This window comes from Microtus ochrogaster, chromosome 4, assembly GCF_000317375.1.
Source record: "Microtus ochrogaster isolate Prairie Vole_2 chromosome 4, MicOch1.0, whole genome shotgun sequence".
Lineage (NCBI taxonomy): Eukaryota > Metazoa > Chordata > Mammalia > Rodentia > Cricetidae > Microtus > Microtus ochrogaster.
In genome coordinates, this window is record NC_022011.1 from 45,072,431 (window position 1) to 45,095,420 (window position 22,990).

General features: G+C 54.5%; 1 protein-coding gene across 1 annotated transcript in view; it reads right to left on the minus strand.

Moving 5' to 3' along the window:
* Positions 1–20,665, minus strand: part of Lamc3 (laminin subunit gamma 3) — a 56,323-nt gene extending 35,658 nt beyond the window's left edge. Inside the window, exons 1-6 of the mRNA XM_013355227.2 lie at positions 20,231–20,665; positions 9,359–9,663; positions 7,351–7,481; positions 4,359–4,525; positions 2,156–2,344; positions 1,961–2,078 (exon numbers count right to left, since the gene is read on the minus strand). Coding sequence (XP_013210681.1) covers positions 1,961–2,078; positions 2,156–2,344; positions 4,359–4,525; positions 7,351–7,481; positions 9,359–9,663; positions 20,231–20,648 — 1,328 coding nt within the window. The 5' untranslated portion in view covers positions 20,649–20,665. The remainder of the gene's footprint in view (positions 1–1,960; positions 2,079–2,155; positions 2,345–4,358; positions 4,526–7,350; positions 7,482–9,358; positions 9,664–20,230) is intronic.
* Positions 20,666–22,990: the final 2,325 nt, after the last annotated feature.

Below are 22,990 nucleotides of genomic sequence, written 5' to 3' on the forward strand. Positions count from 1 at the left end.
TTCTCACGACCCCAGGATCCAGTGAGAACATACCAACAGGCAGCCCCTGCCCTGCACTATGTGCTGTGAAGGAGATGGACTAGGGAGGTGCATCTGATCTAGCCTTGCAGAGTGGGAGGGAGCAGGGTGGGGAGCAGTGGGCGCCTTAGCTGAGGACTGCAGAGTGGCTAGCGGTGGGTGACACAGGCCAAGGAGGCGGGGCTGGCAAAGGGAAATGCTCTAGGGGAGGGGACTAATATGAGCAAAGGTCCTAAGACCAAGACCTGGGAAGCAGCCAGGGTCAGTCAGTTCCAGAATTTTTGTTTTTTTGTTGTTTTGGGAATGGAATCCAGAGCCTTCTACGTGCTGGGCAGGCACTTACTCCACCACTGAGATCTGGTCCTGGCTTCAGTGAACATTTCTGTGCACCATGTCTACCCAACACACTTCTCCTGTCTTTCAAATGTATGGGGACAGTGTTCGTTATTCACTAGAGCCAAGTTCATTTATTTTGGTTTTTCTTTCCTGTGTGTGTACACGTGTGCATGGAAGTGTGTGCATGTATGTATGGAGGTCATAGGCTGAAGTTAGGTTTCTTGTGTTCCACCATTTATTTATTTATTTATTTATTTATTTATTTATTTATTTATTTATTTATTTATTTATTTATTTATTTATTTATTTTGGTTTTTTGAGACAGGGTTTCTCTGTGGCTTTGGAGCCTGTCTTGGAACTAGCTCTTGTAGACCAGGCTGGCCTTGAACTCACAGAGATCCGCCTGCCTCTGCCTCCCAAGTGCTGGGATTAAAGGCATGCGCCACCATTGCCTGGCCTCCACCTTATATTTTTGAGACAGGGTCTCTCACTGAACCTGGAGCTCAGCAGTTCGGCTGGTTGGCCGGCCACCTCCTGTAATCCGCTTGACTTTGCTGGCCTTCTAGCTTTGGCACTGGGCTTACAGATGTGCACTGTTACGCCTGGCTTTTGTGGGTTTACCTGGGGGCTGGGGATTGAACTCACACCCTCATGCATACCTCAGCCCTGGCAAGTCCATTTAAAAGTGCTTTAGGGGACTGTAGAGTCCTTGTCTAGAAAGCGGAAAGCCAAGTTCACTCCCTAGCACCATATAAAGCTGTCCATTTCTAACTCTGACAGGAGACCACTGCTGGCTGTAGTGGTTTCGAGGCCAGCCTATGCTCTGTAAGACTACACCCACAAAGTCCTTCTGAGTGTGCAGTATCGCTCACTGTGTGTTCCACCGGGAGCGTCTGGCCCCTCTCCTAAGATCCAGCCTGTGGCAGATTGCTGGTCCCTCGCTGGTCTCCCTCCTTATGGCCAGGCACCACACACCCTAAATATGTATATAATGCCTGGCTCCCTGCCCAGCTTCCACCTGGCCCTCTGCCACAAGGACCAGCCTCCATCCCTCCCTCCTCCTCAGTCTTCTGTCACCACAGACTTGGACTCTGGAAACTGCCTGCTTCCTCCCCCTCTTCTGAGCCAGCCCCACTCCTGCCGAAGCGAAGCCTCCGATATCCTCTGGCATAGCCACCTGCCTTGGCTCCCTGCTCACAACAGCCCTCAGCCCCCAAGGCCCCCTCTGAACCAGGCCCTCTTCTTCCAGACCTGAGCCTCACCTGAGGCTTGCCTCAGCCTTGGCTGTACTCCCCCGCTGGGAGTGTCTCTGTGTCCCTTACTCACCAGGCCTCACTCTCAGGTTCAACCTGGGACTCTGTCCCTCTCCACCACTGGGTCTCTCCGGTCACGCCCCACCCCCATTCCACCCCCACCCCCACTGGGCAGGTTAGTTCTTCCGTGTCTTCAGCTCTAGTTCCCGTAAGTCTGGGGTCTGGTAGCTACGGATGAGAACATGTAAGACGAAGGTGTAGAGTGGGGACAGCTAGCATTCTTTCCTTCTGTGTCTGATTTAGCCCAAACGCACAGCATGGTCAACACAGGCCACCCATCCCCACATCCTCACCTGCAGCCGCCCTCGCTGAGGGAGTGGAACCCGGGCCGGCAACGGTCACACTTCCAACCTGTCACTGTGGGCTTGCAGGGGCAGGTGCCCGAGTCGTCACACTGGAGACTCAGGGAGCCTGGGGAGGAGGGACACAGGGCAGTGGAGGCAGGAGGATGATAGGAGATGGGAAAAGGGGATGCTGGGGCCACTCACCTGCTGGGTGGCAGTCACAGGGTTGGCATGGTGTCCTCGGGCCCCATCTGTAATAGTTCCTCTCACAGTGCTCACAGTGTGGCCCAGCTGTGTGGTCACGGCAGTGATGGCAGTGCCCACCGTGGCCAGTGCTCCGGAAGAGCTCCCTATCAAACGTGCACTCCTCGGAGTGCCCACTGCAGTTGCAGGCTGTGAGAGATGGAGGTCGTGTGCATGAGTGACAGGCTCTGCGGGGGAGGGGCTCTGCTCTCTGGAGCAGGCATCTCAGAGAGGGTGTGCTTGGTTAATCCTGTCAACCTGACGAGACCAAGAATCACAGAGGACACAGACCTCTCACATTAGGCTGAGACGGCGAGACCCAACTTAAATATGGGTGGCACCATGCCCTGGCCTGGGGTCCTGGACCAGAAAAGGAGCTTGGAAGCAAGCTGGTCACCAACATTGACCAGTCTCTGCTTCCTGGCTGCACAAGCGATGTGACCAGTGCCTCACAATCCTGCCACCATCACGAGGGGATGGCACCTTCAGTCTGTAGCCTAAACAAGCCTCTTCTTCCCTATCCTATTGTGTAAGGCATTTTGTAAAAGCAACAGGAAGTGGTTAACACCAAGGGTCAGAGTCCAGGATGGCTGGCAGGCTCAGCGTGACGTGACCAAGGCCACTGAGCCCAGGTATCTGATATTCCCAAACAGGATTCTCTGTAAGAACTAGGTGGTCCTATAATAAATATTTCCTATAATAAATAGTTCCTATAATAAATATTCTGAACTGAGGTCTTCCTGGAGGGAGTCAGAAACGTGTTGGGATGGGGAGATGATGGAGCAGGAAGCCTGTGCTGGCCAGGAGGAGAAGGTCTGGGATAGGGGAGATGATGGAGCGGGAAGCCCGTGCTGGCCAGGAGGAGAAGGTCTGGACCAGAGAAGCAGTGTCTGCTCGGTGTGTATGTGTGTGTGTGTGTCAAGAGGCTGGTTGTGGACAGCAGGCCATGTGATGGGCAGCCGATGGGCATACCGCGAGGTGACTGGCATGTGGCAAGGCGGCCAGGAAAGAGAGGTGCCAGGAGGCTGGGAGCCAGGATATTCAGGGAGGGGAAAGGTGTAATGAGGGGAGGGCACTCTTTGAAGGCCATTCTCTGTAGGTAGTGGCGGCTAGAAGCTAGAGACAGCGATGAGAAGAGTGACAGCACCCAGAGGAGAGGCGGCAGGGCTGCCCAGAGACAGGAGGAATGAATTCGGGAGATGTGAGAGAAAAAGAATTTGGGGTTCAGAGGTTGCCTGGGCTAGGAGTCAGAAGTGAAGGGTCAGGCATGAAAATCCAGACTGGTGACTATGAGAACAGAAATGAGACACAACAGGGGGGCTGTCTGGCATGTAACATCCCTACCATAGAAACAGGCATGGGCTTGGGCCAAGCAGAGAGCCAGCAATGCAGCTTCCCTGGGGGAGGCAGGCCAGCAAGCCAAGAGGAACTTAGCACTGCATTCGCCCCCTGGGGCAGCTACTGCAGATAGGAAAAAGCTGTCTGTCCCGAGGACAAAGTTGATTTCTTCTCATGGTCCCCAGGCAGACTGCAGCCCAGGCCCAGGAGGCAAGCCACGGGGCTATATGTGGACTTCTGTGTCTGGCTCCAGGCACGGCACGCATGAAGCCCGAGGCAGAACAGAGGGTTGCGAGGAGAGACAAGGCCGGACAAGGGAAAGTGGGGTGCAGTGGTACACCCCCCTGGGAAGGCTCCTCCCTTCCCACCGTCCCTATAGAAGGTTCCAGGGCCCCTTCTCCCTTTACTAGTGTCTCTTTGAGGTTAGGCAGGCAGAGCCACACCACACACAGCTGGAACATCAAAGGACTTCTGGGGACTGTGGGGGACTGTGGGAAAGGCTGGGGTAGGCGGGTCAGGGCCCTGTGAGTGGGGGTGGGGGGGACTGGATTTCATTAGATGCCAGGATTGGAACAGTTAAAACAAAGGGTTAAGTCTGGTTTGGGGACCTTCCTGCCCTCCGACCACAGGCGCCTCCCTGGGTGGACTTGTCCTGGAGGAACGGCTTGTGAGGGAGGATTGGTGCTCCCCTCAGCCTCCCTTAACTCTCCTTCAGAGCTCAGGACTCCACACTGCCTGCCAGGCCCACCCAGGAGCAGGCCCGCTGTGAGGTTTGGGGGATTGTTTCCCAGTGAGCATCACTAGCCTGTGCCCGAGGGACACTCACGTAGACACTCATTGGCGTCTTCTGCGGTGCCACGGGCCCACGGACGGTCCTGGTAGAAGGGCAGACAACGCTCGCAGTCCACACCCGTGGTGTTGTGCCGGCAGTGGCACACCAGCTGACCAGCCTCGTCGGGGCCACACTCACTGGCGTGACCATTGCATTTGCACCTGAGGAAAGCACCAGGAGGAGGGACCTGGAGACAGTTGCCACAGACGTTGCGAGAAGCGAGGGCACCCCTTGATCGCGGCGCAAGTGTGGGGATCCCTGAGCCCCGACTACACACCTGGGGGTTGTGATAAAGAGCACTGGTGTTCCCAAATGCTCCATGGAATGAACCCTGCTGCCCAGTTTGCTTCCTGCTCTGTGATAAACACCACAGCCAAAAGCAGCTTGGGGAGGAGAGGGTTTATTTCACTTCACACATCCCCATCACAGCCCAGTATGAAGGGAAGTCAGTGCAGGAACCTAGGGGCAGGAACTGAAGGAAGGCCATGAAGGAGGGCTGCCTACAGTCTTGGTCCCCTTGACTTGCCCAGCCTGCTTTCTCATACAGCCCAGGACCACGTGCTCAGAGGTGGCGCCACTCAGGGTACGCTGGATCCCCCACATCAATCAAATCAAGAAAATGTCTCCGAGATTTCTCTACGGGACAGTCTGAGGGGGCAGTTTTGTCAGTCGAGGGTCCCTCTTCCCAGATGACTCCAGTCTGTGTTGTGTTGACTGACTAACGAGTACACCTGTCGTCACCAACCTCCTGCTGTCCCCTTTGAGCAGACCGGGAAACTGAGGCCTGGAAGGCTGTCCATCCGTGGCTGCCAACTAGTAAGTGGCTGTCACAGAAGGTCTCTGCTTGGGTGGAGTCCCAGCTCAGGGGTCTTGGGACCCAGGGAGAAGCCAATTCAGTCCCCTGGTGGAGGTGGACAAGTGGTCACAGGGTCAGTTCTTAGGGACTGAGGTTATGACAGGTAATTCTGCAATTGTGTCTAAAAGGGTAAGAAAGAGGTGCCCCGTGCAGGGGTCAGCTCTCAAGAAGTTCCCAGAGTCTGAGCTGTGGTAGGCAGCCCTGGGTCTATGTTCTCATGACACCCACAAGGTCAAGAGATGGGTGAATTCAGCAAGAACCAAGAAGCGCTTTGGGGGGGTGGGCAATGTGGAGAACTGGATGAGACTGACCTTCTGTGGCCAACATCCTTCATGGCTCAGAGCCCACCATGGCCTGCTCCTGGCTTGCACTGAGATGGTCCCAGACAGAGCAAACAGTTCCAGACTTTGCTCGAGTCTTTGGAGGTGGCAAGGACTCTGTACCCCAGCTTCCCAGATGGTGAAACAGGCTCGGGACACAACAGTGGAAGACCCAAGGGGCAAAGCTGTAAGCCAGAGCCCATCCTGGTTCCCCAAAGCCAAGTCCCACCCTCCCTCTGTCCTCAGAGGGCAGTGATGGATGACTGGTCACTTCCAGGGCCCCCTGTGCCATCTCTAATCTCAGTACTCTATGGGAGTATGGTACTGTTTGCTCATGGGCACAGGGGGTACAGCAACATCCCACAGTGACCAGGAGGCTTGAGTCTAACACCAATCAGTTTTAGAAGATGGAGGTCATGGGAACTCGCAAGCTCCCCACTCCTCGGAATCCTTCTGACCCAGTGAAAGGTGCTGGTTCCTTCCTGAAGGCAGCCTTCACAGACAGCTGTGGAGCCAAGGGTGGTCTGGGTCCCACAGCTGTGTTCCAGATGTGTCCTGGCTTGCAGGCCCTGACAACAGCGTAGCAGATGGAGGTCATGGCCACCGTGTTTGGAGTCTGGCTGGGAGGTTTGACCCAGCTCGCACGTCAGAGAATTCATCTGAAGTTCCTCACCAGAGTCCACTCGGGTTCCTTCACACCTGTCTTAAAGCGCCAACTGTTGGGCACACGCTCTTCCCTGACTTCTCTGTCTTTAACATCACCCAAGCACCCGTGAATCATGGTAGCCCAGCGTCTGAGGGCCATCCTCACTGTTCCCCACAGCCACAGCCTCTCACTCACACTTGGAGCTACTTTCTCATCTTAGTTAGCTGTCAGCCCAGGCTCCTGGCCCTGGCCGTGCCTGCACCGTCCCAGCACCCTGTCTCCACCCCTCATCTTCTCACCCTTTCCCATACTGCTATGCCAAGGTGCAGCAGCTCCTATCGTCACCTTGGCAGGACCTAGGTCACCTTCTGGGCATGCCTCTAGAGTTTCTAGATGAGGGCTAACTGAACAGGAACCACCCAGCTGAGTGTCAGCAGTACCATCCCTGGGTTAGCGTCCCAGAGTGGATAACAGCAGGAAGTCAGTTGAGCCTCCCTGCCTCACTTCTTGCTACTGGGTCATCCCATCCTGATGGACTGGACCCCAAACTGCTCTGGTGGGCCAAAGTTAGTCTCCCCTCCCCTGAGCTGTCTTTGTCAAGCATTTTGTCACAGCAGTGGGGGAAATCAACGAACAGCGGGGGTTGAGTGTTTTGACATTCTGAGGCCTTCGATGACTCCCTAGTGACAGAGGGACGGGAATTAACTCTGCCCACGGCCCTGTCCTCACTCCAGCCTCACGGTCTTCTCCGTCCTCAGGCTCAGCTTCCCCGTCACGGAGGCTTCTGCCTGGACTGTCTTGTGCCCCCATCATTTGTTCTGTAGAGCTGACGCCGAGGCCACCCTGGGCTTTTATTCTGGTGTACACGGATGTATTTATTCAGAGCCACTGGTTTGTGTCCTCCACACCACAGGCTTGGAGTAGGAACTTACAGTGTCTTCTCATTTCCCGGTGAGGGCTAGGTGATGTGGGGACCTGTTGGGGTGGTCTGTGGAGGGAGAATGGAGCCGGCAGCAAGGCCTCCAATGCCGGCAGGGGGCTGGGTGCTGCTCACCCCTTCTCATCCGGGTCACACCAGGCACCTTAGCAACTCTGCGGCTCTCAGAAGAATGGGGACTGTTTCCTCGGCCTCCCCCCGGGTTCTGGGCCCGCTTGCAGCCTTACCTGCCGCCCACAGAGAAGTCAGACACAGCGTAGTAATAAGACTGGAGCACCCTGGGGTCCTTGAAGATGTCATCTCCAAATGTGTTGAGCCGGTCCAGAGAGATCAGGATCTCAGTGCTGGTGACCCACTCCTGGGGAAGGGGACAGGGACACCATCAGCAAGTGCTCCTGGCCTGCTCCCTGGTCCCCGGGAAGTGGAGGTGGTCCTGGGGCACAGGGACAGGCCCAGCTGAGACAAATCCTGAGGGGAGGCCAGCAATCAGGAGGCCCGGGTCAGTCTTGGGGCTGTACGGCTCTGGTGAGAAGCCCCAATGCTTTGGTGCCTCTGTCCCCATCTGTAAAATGCAGCAGGTTAGAGGCTCCCTGAGGTGTAAAAATGAGGGTGACAATGTCAACCACATGGTATGGGGCCATCTGCACTGAAGTGGTATGCACATGTGTATGTGTGTGTGTGCGCGTGTGCATGCGTGTGTATGCGTGTGCATGCTTGTGTGTGTTTGCATGTGGACAGCGGCTGAGGCAGCCCATCTGAGACCCTTGTATGCAGGCTGCCTACTTTCTCCCCGTAATTCCTCATATGCAGAGAACTGACACCCCAGAACATGAGCCCCACAAGTCAGAGCCCCTAGGCTCCGCCTGGCACAGAGCAGACACTTGATAAATACTTGCTGATCACGGGCTGGATGAGCAGCTTCCCCGTGGAAGCGCGTGGTGAGGAAGTGGGGGATGCACGTGGAGAGTGACATTTCCATCCGCCTGCTGTTATAATCAGAGGCGGCTCCGGCTGAATATTAATCAACATTTTAATTCAGCCCAGGAGCCCCTGGCTTAGCAATCAGGCCGTCAGGATGGAAAATGAGCTCCTGGCACAGTGGCTCCTCACCCCAGCAGGACTCAGTCCTGAGACGTCTGTACAGCATTGAGGCTGCGGGTCCCTGTCACTCTCCAAGTCACCTGCGTCTGGGATTTGCAAAGGTCACCATGCTTTCAGGGGTCTGTTGAAGGCAGGTCTGGCTGTGAGGTCGGGGCGAGGCTGAAGTCCACCTTTCCCTCCCCTCCCTCCTTTCTTCTTCTCCCTCCCCCTCCCTTTTATTCTTCTTCTGTTGGGGTTGCATTCATCCCAGACTGGCCTTACATGTAGCCCAAGAAGGCCAGAATTCCACTTCCTGAGAGCTAGGATTATACAGGTATGCCCCACCATACCCAGATTATATGCGGCTGGGGAGGGACCCCAGGGCTTCCATCCTGCTAGGCAAATGCTCCCCCCACTGAACTGTGCAGATAGGGACCCCTGCGTTTCTTCTCTTTTATGGTGCTGGTGTCAAATTCAGGGCCCTGTGCGTGCTGGGCAAGCATGCAATCTCCATGCCACACTGTAGCCTGGGGCTCTGTGTTCTCAGAAAGACCCCGGGAGATGCTGAGGCCTCTGAGGACCAGAGAGCCAAGGCCTGGGCGGGGACACAAAATGAATCACCAGTGGAAGTCCCATGACTATGCCACCAAGTAGAACACGTTATCCCTGAGGCAGCCTCACACGGATGGGGGAAACAGGCGGGCTGCAGGTGGGCCGGCCACTCGGGACCGTCCTGCTCCAGCCTATCAGGTGCTGAGATCCCAAGAATAAGTTGCCACAATGGCTCTCTTCCATTAAAATACAAATAAATAAATAAATAGATAGATAGATAGATAGTAGGGAGCAGTTATGGCTCACACCTTTAATCCTAGCATTCAAGGGGCAGAGGCAGGCAAATCTCTGAGTTCAAGGCCAGCCTGGTCTACAGAGTGAGTTCAGGACAATCATGGCTACATAGAGAAACCCTGCCTCGAAAAACAAGACAAAACAAAATAAAAAAGTGAAAGTGAGAACCAGGCACCCACAGAAGGATTCTCGGGTTTGAGGTTTGACAGCCAGGAGGTCTCAGGTCTTAGCTCTTCTGGCTGGCCTGCTGTCTCCCATCCTAGGCCTGCCCATCTCCCCATGATTCCCCAGGCCCTGTTGCCCACTGACCTGCAGCACAGGGCTCTCCTCAAAGTTGTAGGCGCTGGGACGGCCCTCCAGGGTGGAGAAGGCAATGTTGCCCCCATTCAAGGGGGAGATGTCGCTGAACTCAGAGGTGCAGAAGGCCACCCTCTCATCCTCACCCGGCCACAGGGAGTGACCCTCAGGACGGCCATAGGTTTTCTGGCAGGAGGCACTGTAGTACTGGTAGGGCTCCCAGGGTCCATTGGTGCGCGTGCGTTTGTAGATGGCAAAGCTCTCGGGCCGACTGGTGTGGAACCTCAGTCTCACGTAGGTGATCTCGTAGGCCTTCCCTGCAGCCAGGCAGATGCAGACCCTCTTATAGAAGGGAATGGGTACACAGCCCTGGAATGAGGGGGTGCGGGGCGGGGAGCAGGAACTCCCTGGAGCTGTGGGCAGGAGTGCCACCATCAATTGCTGACGCAATCAGCGGAACATGAGGAGGGCGGCACCACAGGCTTCCCAGCTACTTGTTCGTCTTTTATCCAGCTCCACTCACCCCTTTGTATGAGAGTCAGAGCCATTATACACTGACCAGCAGTGTAGAATGCTTTTGCTCAACAAGTAAATCAAATACTTAGTTAATTAATGAATTAATTAAAATAAAGACTAGCACTAAGTACCATGAAGGGGGTGTGGTTAGTGAGGCCCCGATAACTGGTGGTATGGATGGAAATGGCACTCTGGGAAGCAAGCTGGTGTTAGGTCAGCGTGCTGAACAGGGTTGATATATAGCACAAGAATCCCAGTCACAGGCTGGTGGCCAAGGGCAACACAAAAGCACCCGTGTGACCCCCAAAGACTCAGATGCGCATGTCCACAGCAGCGCAAGGACGGCTGCGATGCCTGCCAACTGGTGTAATCTACCACTAGGAACTCAATGCGCCACCCAGTCGTGGCCGTGGAGAAGTAGGTGATGCCGAAGCCGCTAGAACAGAAGGCTCTGCTAGCTGACCTCACGCTGAGTGCCCAGAAACAGCCAAGCCGCAGACAGGAAACAGGTTAGCAGTGTTTGCATGTCAGGGTGAAACTGTGGAATAAGTGAAATGATAGCTAAGGGGAGCTGGATTGTGAACCTGTTCGCTTTTCCTTTCAAGTGATGGGAGGCAAAGTCAGCACTTCACCTCAGCTAAGCAAGCTCTGTACCACTGGGCTGCGCCCTTCGCATTCTCATGCACATGCGTACATGCACATGCACACACCACACACATCACACATACACACCACACGCACACACCACACACGCATACCACATACACACACCACATACACACACCACACGCACACACCACACACACCACACGTACAACACAACACACACCACACACACACATCATACACATCACACGTACAACACACTACACACACACCACATACATACTGCACACACACCATACACACACACACACACACACAACTCATACCAGGCAATAGTAAGTGTTGGTTACAACCTAGAGGCCACTCTGTGCATGGTAAATTTTAAGAAATGCCACTGCTGTGGCTAACATGAGCAGGTCACTAGAAAAGCGGAAGCCAGCCTTACCCGACAGCCTGGCAGGCTCAGTGTGACACATCCTAAAAAAGCTGAGGGAGGCATCAAGGAAGACACATGTACATCTGTGTTCACAGCACCCACGGTTGAGGACAGCCAAGCACATGTCACACAGATGGTCCTGCCATGCGAGGGACAGCTGTTCAGCTTGGGAAAGTGGGACAACTTGACCCCTGGGCTAAAGTACAGTCAAGGCCCGAGGGTGTGGTGCTGGACGGAAGGAGTGTGTCAAGTCAGATCAGCACTGCCGACATGCCTGGCATCGCACACACAGAGAGAGTGCCGGGAGGGGCCGGAGGGCAGCTCAGTAGATAGCAGCACCCGCTCGGCAAGCGTGAAGACCCAAGTTCAAATCTCATCACCAGTGTAAACTCAAGCAGGGCTGCAAGTACCTGTAACCCCAGAATGGAGTGGACGGGAGTAGGGGAAGGCAAAGACAGGCAGACCCCAAGCACTTAGTGCCAGTCAGCCTAACAGCAAGCTTTCGGTTCAGTGAGGACTCTGTCGAAAGGCAACGACAAGGAAAATGATAAAGGAAGACACTTGTTGACCTGCCCTGACTTCCATATGTACACATGCACACACATACACCACACACCATACATACCACATACGCGCACTACACACATATACACACACACACCCTCACATATACATACCACACACACCACATACACACACACCACACACACACAGCACACACACCACCCACCAAACACACACACCACACACACATACACTTCCACACCCCCCACATGCACCACACACACACACACACACACACACTCACACCACACACACATGCAGGTAGTACAGGACCTGGTATTCGGCTCTCACAGAGTACTAGAGTTCCCAGCACTGGGCTGCTCACAACTGCCCGTAACTTTAGCACCAAGGGACCCGACACCTCTCTGGCCTCCTCGGCACCTTTGCTCCTGTGTACATGCCCACACACAGACATATGTACTCATATACATAATTAAACAGTAAAACAAATATTTTTTTTAAAAAAATATACATTTTATAAGGGGTTGCAGGGACTGGAGGAGGGCAGCTTACTCTGTTTCTTAAGTTGAAAGCCCTCGGTACAGCTTCAGAGCAGGGGGAATGTGTTTGTGACCCCAAACTGCACACACTTAAAAGTGGATCCACTCCTAAGCTATGTGTATTTCCCCACAACAAAAGGAAAATTTAGTGAATATACTGTCCCTTTGGGAAGCAGTTTGGTGACAGGGATGAGGAGCAGCAGGAATATTCCCAGCAACTGACAAAAAAGGCCTTCGTGGGTGGGGGGTCGTGGCCTTAAAAAAGCACAGACCAATCATCAAGGCGTTGACTTGGGAAAACTGAGGATCTGAAGAAATGGCTAAAGGGACCTCCAGGACAGTGGTTCTCAACGTGACCAAAGCCAGTGATCGACAGCAGAGTGGAAGACACCAGGAAAGTTAGAGTCAAAATGGTAAAGAAGAAAAGACCTAAGGCACTGTGCGGGGTCATAAAGGAGACCCTGACGGATAGCGCCAGGGCCTGAGTTAGAATCCTTAGCGTAAAGAACTGGGTGCTGGGATGCATGCCTGTAGCCAGAAGTCAGGGTGGACACAGGATAACCCTGGGGCTCATTGGCCAGTCAGCCAACTTGAATCCTTGAGCCTTGACTCCTGTCTCAAGAAGCAAAGTAGACAGCCACTGAGGAACAACACCCCAAGTCGGCCTCGTGTGCACACACACAGAAACCACACACAGAAATTATTAAAAAAAAATTAAAAGACTAGGTTCCAGTCAGATGCGGTGGTGTATGCTTGTAACCTCAGCACCTGGGAGGTGGAGGCAGGAGAGTCGTGAGTTCAAAGCCATCCTTGGCTATACAGGGAGTCCAAGGCCAGCTGGGCTGCCTGGGACTGTCTCGGAAAAACCAAACAAAAGGCACAGGCCCCAAAGACAGCCGTCTAATTGGCGAGCATGTTTGTCCTCGGAACTCAGCGCAACTGTTCCTCCTTCAGTTTCCCTCTGTTTTCCCCAATTTTCTTTCCTGAAGCTTGTTCTAATTTAAAATTGGAGAGAACCCAGCTTTACGAAACTTTTTAAAAAGCAACCGCCTTGCCAGGTTCCGTTTTAAGATGTTTTCTAAATTTCCGTGGCAGCACAGTTGGCATCGGGCTTCTGAGCCCTTCCTAGGAGGGTGGGCAGGGGCCTAGGCAAGGTCAGGTGGTGCCTGGCTGGCTCTGCAACTGGGACCCCAACCCGGATGTGCATCCACCAGGGTGGACACAGGTACTGCAAACCCGGTAAACAAAGAACAGTCAAACGCCTTCCAGGAGGGGGCCAGAAGACACTTCAAAGGTGGCTGCCAGCGAGGCTGCCTCAGAAAAAGAGGGTCATTGGCATTGCATGCGAGCAAGCGTGGCGTCTGTGCTGGAGAGCATCGTGGCTCCTTCCTTGCCAAGCCAGGAGGTGAGAGGTGCTGAGGCAACATCAGAGGGCCCAGCGGGATGGTTTGTTGGAGAGTTAATTAGAAGAGCAACTCCAGCGTGCTCTGTGAGGAAAGCAGCCTGAAAGGCTGGGAAAGGAAATGGCCCCAATATACGGTTGACAGGCATTCAACCCACGGCCACCCAGGCTCCTGTGGGCTCCGGGGGGCCAGAGTCATTCAAGGGTGATGGTTTTGCACCTTAGCTCTAGGCCACCCAGTGTCCTGTCCCCCTACCTCAAATGTTGTTTTCTTGGCCAAACGGTGGTGGTGGCGCACGCCTTTAATCCCAGCACTCTGGAGGCAGAGGCAGGCAGATCTCTGTGAGTTCGAGACCAGCCTGGTCTGCAAGAGCTAGTTCCAGGAAAGGCTCCAAAGCAACAGAGAAACCCTGTCTCAAAAAACAAAAACAACAACAACAAAAATATGTTGTTCTCTCCAACTCCTTCACTTCTGTAGGCAGAGACCACTTATTGGTTTCCTGGAAACCCAGGCCCAAAATAATCACACAGAAACTGTATTAATTAAAACATTGCTTGGCCTATTAGCTTAGGCTTCTTATTAACTAACCCTTACATCTTAATTTAACCCATTTCTATTACATCCTGAGCTAGTGTGGGACCATTTCATTACAATCAACAACCTCCCATGCTTCCTGGCTCAACTGAGCACCTACTATGTGCCTCCCGAGCACACCTGCCTACTGTCTGCCGCTCCAGTCCCACTGTGGTATGTACTGAACTAATGAGAAGCCTAGGCTCAGAGAGAAGGGCCATCTCCACACAGAAAACAGATCTCTCGTGGTCCTCGGGCCCTCAGAAAGGTTATACAGAGCCAGCTACTGTTCTCCCTGGGTGCCCAGGAGACAGGGTTTCCAGAAAAGGGATAAAGATGCTCATGGGGATGCAGAGATTTGCCTCCCAGGACTTGGCACCTGAAGTAGCAGCTGGGAGGGCCCCTGAGCCATGTGCCAGGTGCTAAGGCACATCTCCCCCACCAGCTGGGGCATTAAGCCTGTCGAGACACGGGACTGCCATAAACCAAGCTGGTCTGCATCCGGTACTGACCTGGTGGGTAGGCCAGGCTTATTTTAAGAAAATGGAAGCAAAGCAAACTTTAATTACAGCCATCTGGGAATTCAGGGGAGGGAGTGGGGTGGCGCCAGAGGGGGCAGCAAGATTTGAGCTGGAACACATGGGCAGGCCAGGCTGATACCTACCACTGGGAGTAACTTCTAGGGGGAGAGCAATCCCAGGCCTGAGCCCCAGGTCCTGACATCCACTGTCAAGTACTTCATTTGTCAAGCCAGCTTTTGGCAGCCCTGGGCAATTGTTCCCCTTGAGGAACTGGGGTCCCTCTGAGATCATAATTCACAGTCCACAGATTGAACCAGGCCTGTCACCATACCGGCCCTCCCACCTCTGCACCACACCTAACACATGTCGGGATTGACAAGTCTGTTGTCTAGCTTGGAGAGGAAACAGGTTTTCTCTAATAGGTGATTGCATAAGGCTTTGTGTCAAGAAACATTCTGAAGTCCGGTCCCAGCTGTGATCGCTGGCGTCTACAGAATACAAGTTTACAAGAAGGGAGATGGACATCCAAACCACAGCCGGACATAAATAAACATAGGCAATAAACAGAGGAAGGGCAGAGGGACTGGTGGAGAGAAGGGCTAATGAGGAACCCAGAGGGACTGAATACTTTGGGAAACAGTAAGTCTTGGGGCTGAAGAGGGTGTTGACTTGAAAATACTTGCCTAAGTACATGGGGAGTGGCGGGTGTTGCTTTTCTTTAAAAAAGTATATAAAACAAAGCATATGCTCCTAGCCATTTCTGAGTGTGCAGTCTACAGTTTCTGAGTGTGCAGTCCATGGTTTCTGAGTGTACAGTTCACAGTTTCTTAGTGTGCAGTCCACAGTTTCTGAATGTGCAGCCCACGGTTTCTGAGTATGCAGTCCATGGTTTCTGAGTGTTCAGTCCATGGTTTCTTAGTGTGCAGTGTACGGTTTCTGAGTGTGCAGTTCATGGTTTCTGAGTGTGCAGTCCACAGTATTAAGTGGTTTTATGCAGCTATTCAGTCACCAACACTGTCCACTTAAACACTTGCTTTCCTTTCTTTCCCCAACCCCTCAGAGCCCTGTTCTACTTTCTGCCTCTATGAATCTGACAGCTCCAGGAACCTTCTAGAAGTAGAATCATGACATATGTGTCGCATGTGACTAGCACATAGCCTCAGCGTTCACTCCTGTTGTAGCACACATTTCTCTGCTTCATTTTTGGGCTGTGTAACCCTGCACTGTGGAGATGGTCCTCACGCAGCTGAGCTGCGCTAAGCCTGACTGTTGGGAGGGAGCGCTGCAGAGGCCTTTGCTCCTGGGCCTGTGCATGAGGTCCAGGGAAGCTATTTAAATGACTCAGTTGAAGGCTCAAGTGGGGAGCTGGACCAAGATGAGTGCTACCTTTGGGAGAGGGAGGGTCATCTCAGAGGGTGATCATGATTCTAGTCTGTGAAGTCAGGCCATTAGGTGGGGTAGGGGCTGGCTGGCCTCAGAAGGGCCCGGGGCCAGGCAGGGAAGAGGCTGTGTTTTGGAAGACTTCAGCAATGCCTCTAGAAGGGCCGATCTTCACGCAACATTTCTCCACTAGCACCCTCCCCTGCTCCGGCAGAGAACACAGGGCACTGGAGATTCACCGATCAAATGCCTGACTCCTCAGTGCTGTGCCTCAGTTTCCCTGTCTGCAAAACGAGCATAACAATTCGAGGGCGAAGCAATCGGATGTCTGCGAGGCTCTTGAGCAGCAGGCTCACGAGTGAACTTCAGCCACTGTTGGGTCATCCTGGGTGATGACTAACACTGACCAGGGGACCTGGCAGGGGGCCTGGCGCTGGGTGTGGGGTTAAAACAAGGGTGCTCCTCCTCTCTGTGGCAGCTCAGAGCTGAGGATGGTGGCAAACAGGGCCAAGGCAGGAAGGCAGGTGATCGCAGGCCCGGCGGGAAGTTCCTGAAGGAGGGCACCCTAAGCTGAGTGGACAGACAGGCTCTCTGCCACATCTCCAGGGCTTGGGATCTGGCATCTAGTGGGTGTCCACTGGCTAATGAGTTAGTCTGGGTTACCAGAAGTTGAAAAGATGTGATGGTGTTTACAGCAAGGTCCACAGGAAGGAAGAGCAGAGCCGTGGCCTTTCTGTGGCCCCGAGAGAGCCATGGTCATCGTCAGAACAGAAAAGGTGGAAAGGGATCCTGGGAGACCGGGAAACCATTTACTCCTCCCCCCTTGTAGGATATTCCACCTTTGCAGCTCCTGGATCGTTGTGGGAGGGCCTGAGGAGTGGGGGCAAGGCCAGCTGGGCCCAGGGCCACTTCTGTGGGTGGAGGGAGGCCATCCAAGACCACTGCCTTGATTCTTGACCTGCCTGGGGCCTAGCATTCCAGTCAAATCCCCTGAGGAGGTGGATTGAGGACTCTGTCCCCAGGCTCTGGTCCTAGCCAAGGCAAACATACCACCCACTCCGTAGGAGGCAAAACTGAGCCGAAACTCAGGAGACTCTGGAGTCTTGGGGCTTCTGGGGGGTCCCTGCACCCATTCTGAGCCAGACCTTTTCACTGTGATTGCTTAATCTCCTTGCTCTTCTCCCCTCCTCTAGGGCCATCTAGGCTTGGAGAGCCCAGATCTGTGGACCTGCGACAGTCTGCTCCCTCAGATCTGGAGTATTCTGGCTTCTCTCAACCCTTAGCACCTTCGGGTCTTGAAAGGCTGGTGCTGAGCCCCCTGCCCCAACTGAGGCTTCTATGCCTCATATGTGTTCTCAGAGCTCTGATTCTTCCCACGGTGTCTTATGGCTGATCCGCAGTCATGGGTATAGCTGTATTCTTACGGCCAAGAGCCAAGGGAAGTGCTGGGCAGGTGGGGATCAGTGGCCTATTAGACTACTTCCCCCTCCATCTGGAGGGCTTGGGACCCAGCTGCATCTTTCTATGGGTCCTGGGAGGAGTCGTGACAATCCAAGACAAGAGGACACCAAGAGCCGCTACTCCGGTTTCTTTTGGGATGGAGGTAAGAAAGCTCAGGGCCAGCCTGCCCTCCCACTCTGTCTTAGGGCAAACAGCAGAGCTCGGAGTGGAGCTACTCTTTGCCCTGTATGACCCTGAACAACTGACCTTATCCTCAGAGCCTCAGTTTCCCCATATGTGAAAAATAAATTCCTCCCGGCTGAAGGGCTGGCCAGAGTGTCCTTGGTGCAGGCATAATCCCTGCTTGGTCCTTGAACAGTCTGTCACCCCATGTCCCTGTATTTCCTCCTCTCCCCACCCACCCCTCACCCCAGCCCTGCTGTCTTCTCCAGGCCTCAGGGAAGCAGCCAACCTCACCATCCCCACTGCGGCCTTTCATCCCGGGCAGGAAGTCCCGGCTCAGCAGCAACTGCGGGATAGGATCTGGACCAGATGTCAGGAGCTACGGGGAGCTGGGAACGCTGTGACCTCCATCCCTAGCTGACCTCCGCCTCCTCTTCTCCCACTCCTCATCCTCACCCCCTCCAGGAGACCCTGACCAGAGCTGCCTTCTGCTTGCCCCTCCCAGGGGCCTTGATGAAAGGGAAGGAGACCTATCAGACAGAGGCAGCAGACTTGTGGGGTGTCACCAGCCCACCTCAGCCAATGGCCAGGGGACTTTTGATTCCTGGATATCTTGAGTCCATGAATTAGCTGCAGCAAAATTGAGACACCCAGCCTCCAACTGGGCCATCACAATCAGGCCTTGGGTCCAGGTGTCTTGTGGGACAGGGTGAGCTCTTATTCCCTGATACAGAGCCCACCCACGGGCCTCAGCCCCCACCAGGGCTTCCTGCTCATCATGAGGGCTCCAACCTGAACACCTGTCACTGCAGTACTGGCCTCAGAGGCAGCAACTTTTTTTTTTTTTTTTGAGATAGGGAAAAGCTAGCCTCCTCCTTAATTCTTCTGCCTCTACCTCCTGAGTGCCATCAGTATCATTCAGTGCTGGGGATCAAACCCAGGGCCTGTACATGCTAGGCAAACACGCCACCAACTGAGTCACTACCCCAGCCCCCTCTTGTCCCTGCAGTACAGGCAGGGAAACTGAGGTGCAACACGGAGTCCCAGCTTCCCAGTAGTGGCTATGCTTTGCCTGAGTACAAAGTCCCATTGCATGGTTGCTACCCTGTCCCGCTTTTGGAGCCAGCATGCAGTGTGACACTGTCATTCATTCATTCTTTTGTTCCTTCATTCATTCATGGTACAAACTCTTGGTGCTGTCCAGTAGGACGGGAGGAATGCTGTCCTAGAGGAGGACCCACCAGATGTACGTGCCTTGTACCATGTGTGAGCACATGGCATCTTTTCTTGCTTCCACAGCCCAGGATCTGCTGGCTGAAGCATTTAAAGGTTGCAGGAGCATTTATCAGGCATAGCACAAGCACCGCTGTGAACAGGGCTGCCCCTTAAGGCAAACGCAGGATTTCCCACCCTGTCCCCCGCCCCCATGACTGAGGCCTGAGCCCTCTCCTTGGCATCTGGATTTCATGGGCACATGTGACAGCCTTTGTTAGGGAACACTGTGTCTCCTTCACAGTCCCCCACCCTGCCCCAGATTCCTCTCATGGCCTTGGGGTCTTGCCAGCCTCATCAGCCAACTCCCCTAACTTCCTGCTTCCTGTCTGGGCAGACCCCACCTCATCCAAGTTTCACCAGAGAAATGATGTCGTCACCCCTTGGAAACGGGTTTGGGGTACAAGAGTAATGTGCCTGCCTGCGCTGCTGAAGGGGTTAAATATCCTTCCCACCGCTCTTTTCCGAGGACGAAGCCGTTTCTTAGCCCTTGCCAGGGCTTTGCCATCCATGTCTAGGGAGGACCAGCTTAGTCATGAGAGGTCCAGCACATGCCAAGTTTATATTCTGACCTCCATGGCACAGGAATGTTTGTGTCCTGACTGTCACTTAGCAGCTGTGTGTCTGTGCACAAGACACTTAACCTCTCTGAGCTTCCAGATTTTCATGGGGACACAGTTCAGCTCCAGGTGTTTTGGAATTCAGGGCTTCTCTGAGATATTATTCTGAGGATGCCTATAGCTAAGGAATGGAGCGTTTTCTTAATGGGCTTCATTCTGGGGCTGTCAGCTGTACTCAAATGAGATTTCAGCAGCAAAATGTGTGAATATTGGCTCTTACTGGAATACACAAAGTCTATAAAGCCTCAGGTCAGGTTTAGTGCCAAAGTCAGTTAAGAAAATACCAAATCCAAGTTATCAAAACTTTGGAAGATTTGCACCGTGTCCAGGACATAGCAAGGAACCCAAGGACATTGGGCTCCTCTGAGCTTGGAGTGGTCAGAGAATATTCCAGCTTCAGGGTGGAAGTGGGGCCTGGGTTCCCACCTTCAGGGGCCTAACGCTACCACACCTTGGCTCAGGCTGGGTGGGGCAAATCATGGGGAAGGCAGAGGGGCACGCCAAATGCCCCAGGTGGCTATCCAGTGGCAGGAAGAAACCGTTTGTCCTGTCCAGGGTGTGATGGCAGCTGCCCCAGAGTGCTCACAACGTTGGAGGTTCACTGGGTCTTTGAAGCTGAACAGATTCGGAGTCCCTGCCTGGACCAGGTTATCCATGGAGGTGTCACCTCCCTCCACTTCCCTAACCGTTCTTTCTGGGAATCGTTGCTGCACCAGTTCCACAGCTCTGCCAAAGCCAAGGGAGGCTTTCTCCTGCCCTTAGGGGCGCCCCTTGGGCTGATCTTCTGCGTCCCGCCCAGGCTGCACAACCCCTCTCCTCTGCCTGGGCCTCCATGGAATGGAGACAAGGTGACAGGTGACACATGCTTACCTAGGCGCAGGGTAAGGTTAACCGAGGTGGGGTACTGCACCCCGAAGGCCATGGATGGGCTCTGCCACCAGGTGCTGTCATCGGGGCTGTGGAAGTCCGTGAGGTAGGAGGCGTCGTGGCGGAGCTGGGGGTCGGCATCGTCGCATCGCTGGCACTGTGGTCCCGCGCCTGGCACCCCCACGTGCGGGCAGAAGTTCTCTGGGGGCCGTCCGCACGTGTGCGAGGCCTCGACCCGTCGGCCGAAAGCCGCATTTTCGAACTCAGGCAGACAGCGCTGTGCTCGCCCCGCGTCGTCGTAGCAAGAGCCCATGCCCGCACCCGCCGCGCAATACTCCTCTAGCATCACCAGCATCACCAGGGACACCGGCGCCACCGACGCCACCGCTGCCAGGCGGGACAGGACCCCAGACACAGCCATGGCCCGCGCCCGGCTCCGGGCTGTGCCGCGGTCCACTCTGCGCTGCATTCAGCGCTCGGCCCTTCTGCGCTCCACTGGCCCAGTAGCCCTCCCTTGCAGGCGGGACCCGACGGCATCTGAGGGCGGGACCCACGCAGGCGACACCCCACCGTCCGACCTCAGTCCCTTCGTGCTCACCCCCACCTGCTGGACGTGCCCGGGAGTGCCTGCTTGTTTTGGCTGGGCTGCGGACCAGTATTGTAAGCCTGGCCCGCGGTTCTCTCTGCGATATGGGTTTGGCAAAGACACCGCTTCTTTCTGCCAATGGGACCTTTCTATGGAAGCCTTGCACGTGTGAACACTTGTGAGCTGAAGGGCAAGGCAAGCACAGGTCTTCACCTGGCAGAATGACCTCTGGGAGTTTCCCTCCAAACCTGTCCACATTTCTACTTCAAAAGTGACCGCTGCACCTGGCTTCTCTTCTCCCAAAGTTGATATATTTATTTATCCAACTGGGACTTTTCAAGGGGGCTCCCTCTCATCAGCAGAGGACTCTCCTTCTCTCCACCAAGCGTATGTCCTTCCCAAAGCTGCTAAGGATCCTTGTAGACAGTGAAACAAAATGACCCTATGATAGGGCCACCCCCCTGAGCTGGACACTGTCAGATGCACCAGGCCTAGGGGTGGAGAGACCCAGCAAGCCTCCAGCCCTGCATGGAATGTGAGTGAGGGTCGGGGATAGGGGAGTGGTTCCCTTGGGGTCAGGCACGGCTGTGAACCTGTGGCGAGGACCTTGTGCTGCCTGCCTCTGGGGCTTCCTTCCTCGCTCGGATGGATATAGGGTTCACAGGGGTTCCTTGCATGAACAGCTGGTGGAACGGAAAGGCCAAGCTGGTTCACGAGCATGTAGAGTTGGTACATAATTACAGGATGAAGACAGACCAGATCTGCCCCTCTGAGTAACACTCGGGTGGCCTGTGTGGGCTGGATCCAGAGGAAGGGGTGATCTGGAGGCAGTGCTGTGGAAATGGCAGACTGGGGAGGCCAGTGCCCTTTGCCCCTGGCTGCAGAGCAGAGCCAACTCCCCCACCACACCCCTAGTAACTCTCAGTCAGGGACTCGACTTGGGTGAGATTCTTAGTTACTCTCTCAGTTCAACCCTATGGAGCTTTTGCTGATTTGCTTGAGAGACTGAGTAGGCGAGGGATCCACGTTGCATGACACAGAAGCCATTAGCCACTTGGCATTCGGGTCCTTTCTGTACCACCCATGTGGCTGTGGCAGAGCCCACAGCCTCTGCCCCACTAAGACTGCCCCCAAATCTCTACCCAGCTGCCTTTGCAGCCAGCATCCCTGGGGCTGTCTTCTGCCCTTCTGACGAATGTTCTGGTACACAGGAGGTCCCAGAGAAGGGCAGGTTTGCATTATCTGTTTCAGCTCTACAGCCTGTGTTGAGGCCCCTATGTGGTAGCCATAGCACTGTTATGACGGCAGCTTCCCTGGGAGCAATGTTCTATGTGGCAGCCCCTCAGGTCCCTCCAACCTTTCCCTGAGCACATAAATAAGGCTCCACCAGAAAAACCTAAACATTGGAGCAATATGTGCAGCTCAGAGCCCAGATCATTGACAATGATCCCTACAGTGAAGCCAAGATCCTACTCTACACACAAGTCGCTAAGAGAGAGCTCCGTGACCCTGGAAGGCTGGCCAGACTGGGCTAGGGCAAGCACCGCCCTCTGTCCACCTTCACTGTGCGGGCCTTGGGGACACCAGGGTAAGGCACATTTGACTCTTGCCTCTTGAAAGCACCCAGCCTGCAGTCCCTGTATAGGACAAAGACAAGTTCATGGCATGGTGTGGGACTGATACCATAGCACCTGCTTCAACCTCGTCCCATCACCAGGACCTGCTCTCCATCCCAGCAGGCTGGGCTGCTTGTTAGCGGTACCTCCCCCCCCTGCCCCGCCCCACCCCTGACGGAATGAGCAGAGAAAGACCATCAGAGAGGATGTCTGTACCCACAGCATCCAGGACGTGTTTGAGGAATGCACAAACTTCCAGGCTGGTTTGGGAGCCTGGGGTAGAGGTCGTGGCCCCTTTCAGGGCCAACTGGATGATCACCAACTGGGCTAGCATCCCTGCCTTGGCTGGTGACCTCAGTGGTCACCAAAGAGTCCCTACTTTCCTTTCTCCCGAGTCCCCAACCTGTACAGTGTCAACCACCAGGTGGCGACATTGGCTGTAATACAGGGCCAGGCCTCTCGGGCCCCCTAGAGGCCTAAAACATGGTAGCCCAGGGTTGCATAGCTGTGTGGAGTTGACCAGGAGTCAGCCAATCAGACCTGAGAAGAGAATGAAATCCA